Raw genomic sequence first — 2,565 nt, 5'->3', positions numbered from 1 at the left:
GTGTCCGAGTTGGCCATGCATGTCCAAGTTGGCCGTGCGTGTCCAAGTTGGCCATGCGTGTCCAAGTTGGCCGTGCGTGTCCGAGTTGGCCGTGCGTGTCCAAGATGGCGATGCTCCTGCTGTGTGAATCCAGACCCTCTAGTTATAAAAGGACGAGGGGTGGTTCGTTCTTTCTGGCCACCTCCTGCTGAGGGAGGTCATGGTTACAGGTCACCAAACACAGCACTGGAGGGAGGGGAACAGGTTGATTTGTTCCTGGCAGCCGTCTTTATTTGGGGGCCTTTGAGGCAGCGCCTGTTGAAACATCTAGCTTTAAGCTCACAGGGCTTGAAGAGAGCAGAGCTTAGGTTTCAGGGCTTTTCACTTAGGAAAAATGGGGACAAAGAAAAAGGAAAAGGCCGGGCGCGGTGGCTCACGCCTGTAATCCCAGCACTTTGGGAGGCTGAGACGGGCCTGTCTCTTATACACATCTAGATGTGTATAAGAGACAGGTCTCCATCTCCTGACCTTGTGATCTGCCCGCCTCGGCGTCCCAAAGTGCTGGTTACTGGTTGCCTATGGATAGAGCAGGGGGGCAGGAGTCTACTCTTGGGGACTAATGACTGCAGGTCTGCTACCCTGGGAGCGAGGGATACTACGTGCCCGGTCCTAGTGACGGGGATGAGAATGGTCTGGGTGCCCCGGGGCATAAGGCAGGAGTCTATGTGATCTGGGGTTGAGGTCAGAGTGCTGGGATGACAGGCGTGAGCCACCGCGCTCGGCCAAGAATAATTATTTGTTACATAGACCGTTTAAATTGGCTTTGATGGAACTTTGTTCCATTCAAGGAATCTCAGACAGGACCTTTTTGAAGCTGAGCCCAGCCCCGGGTTTGTACCATTAAATACCTCTGAGTTGGGCAAATTACTTCCCTCTTGAGGTTCCAAGAGAGCTTCGGGTTCCAGGCCTGTCAGAAACTGACATTCTTTACTTAGCACGGGTCGGAAACCCTGTACAGGGACTGCCTACGCAAAACACAAGACCAGTTTTTTCCAAGGCCTTTCTAGGCTTCGTAACTTCAAGTTTCATTCCTTAAAGGAAAGCACTCCATTGCAGCCAAAGCCTTGGTAAAATACCCAGTTTTTCTAATTGTGTCCTCGTATTAAAGAAAACAGATTTGGCCGGGCGCGGTGGCTCACACCTGTCATCCCAGCACTTTGGAAGCCGAGGCAGGTGGGTTACGAGGTCAGGAGATCCAGACCATCCTGGCTAACACGGCGAAACCCCGTCTCTACTAAAAATACAAAAAATTAGCCGGGCGTGGTGGCAGGTGCCTGTGGTCCCAGCTACCCGGGAGGCTGAGGCAGGAGAATCGCTTGAATCCGGGAGGCGAAGGTTGCAGTGAGCCGAGATCGCACCACTGCACTCCAGTCTAGACAACAGAGCGAGACTCCGTCTCAAAAAAATCGTGTGTCCAAGATGACAGTGTGTGTCCAACATGGGGGTGTGTACCCAAGATAACGGTGTGTGTCCAAGATGGTTGTGTGTGTCCAAGATGACGGTGTGTGTCCAGCATGGGGGTGTGTGTCCATGATGACGATGCTTGTCTGTCAGAGGGGAAGATGCAGAGTTCCCTGAGCCCTGGCAGGTTGTGGCAGCCAGGGGCACCCCCACTGGGGGCGTTTACCACCATCATTCCTGACCCCACAGTCTCTGCGGGGATCACTACCTCTTAGGCCAGGCCTCCCCAGGGACGCTGTTGTTTCTTCCTGGGTACCAGGGATTGACTCAGAGCCATCACTGCTTCCTTTCCTGCAGCCATCACTGCTGGCATTTTTCCTGAACTTCCTGTGGGCAGGATGGTTTTACCCCAACCGTCAGGGCTCCGGGAACCCTCTGCCACCATTGACTCATGCGTTCAGGGTCTGAGTCAATCCTTCCCCGCTGGCCTCTTCGTTCCTGGCTTCTTCCTTTGCCAATGTCTTCCGTCGAGAGCCAGGAAGGCCCCCGGTCAGTCCCTGAAGGCCCCGGTCAGTCCCCGGCCCACTAACCACACAGGGAAAGCTCTGGTGAGTTTCCGACTCCCCGGCCACACTCAGGGAAGGTTCGGTGGATGGAGGAGAAGATCGGGGCGTGTAGCCAACATCTCCTGCCAATCTTGCACGTTCCGTTCCGTTTTCTTAGGATCTGTCGTTGACCCTCCTGACCCCTTTTTCTTCTGTTGCAGGGTCTGAGGTTTGAGGTGGTCCCCTCCAGGTTTAAAGAGAAGCTGGACAAAGCCTCCTTCGCCACTCCGTACGGGTACGCCATGGAGACCGCCAAGCAGAAGGCCTTGGAGGTGGCCACCCGGATGCACCAGGCAAGGGGCCCCCTGCCCTTCTGCCCCCATGAAAATTCCTTTGCTCTGACCAGGGGATTTGCAGGTGCTAAATATCCATGATGCGAATAAGTGTCATTCACAAGATGCAGTTGGTGCCACAGCTTAGCTATTACTATGTTACAATGTAATGCGCTATTGCAAGTAACCTAGTAGTATCATTTATGATATGGAATTAATGTAGCTTATCTGTTACTACGTGTTACAAT

General features: G+C 53.6%; 1 protein-coding gene across 1 annotated transcript in view; it reads left to right on the top strand.

Annotated features, from left to right (window-relative positions):
• The first annotated feature begins 2,212 nt into the window (after positions 1–2,212).
• ASMTL (acetylserotonin O-methyltransferase-like) overlaps positions 2,213–2,565 on the top strand; it is a 55,716-nt gene continuing 55,363 nt past the window's right edge. The window contains exon 1 of the mRNA XM_012000630.1: positions 2,213–2,338. Within this exon, the coding sequence (XP_011856020.1) occupies positions 2,288–2,338 (51 nt within the window). The 5' untranslated portion in view covers positions 2,213–2,287. The remainder of the gene's footprint in view (positions 2,339–2,565) is intronic.

Source organism: Mandrillus leucophaeus, unplaced genomic scaffold (assembly GCF_000951045.1).
Source record: "Mandrillus leucophaeus isolate KB7577 unplaced genomic scaffold, Mleu.le_1.0 Scaffold634, whole genome shotgun sequence".
NCBI lineage: Eukaryota > Metazoa > Chordata > Mammalia > Primates > Cercopithecidae > Mandrillus > Mandrillus leucophaeus.
The sequence above is the reverse complement of the archived record's forward strand: the minus strand, read 5'-3'. Positions and strand labels throughout refer to the sequence as shown.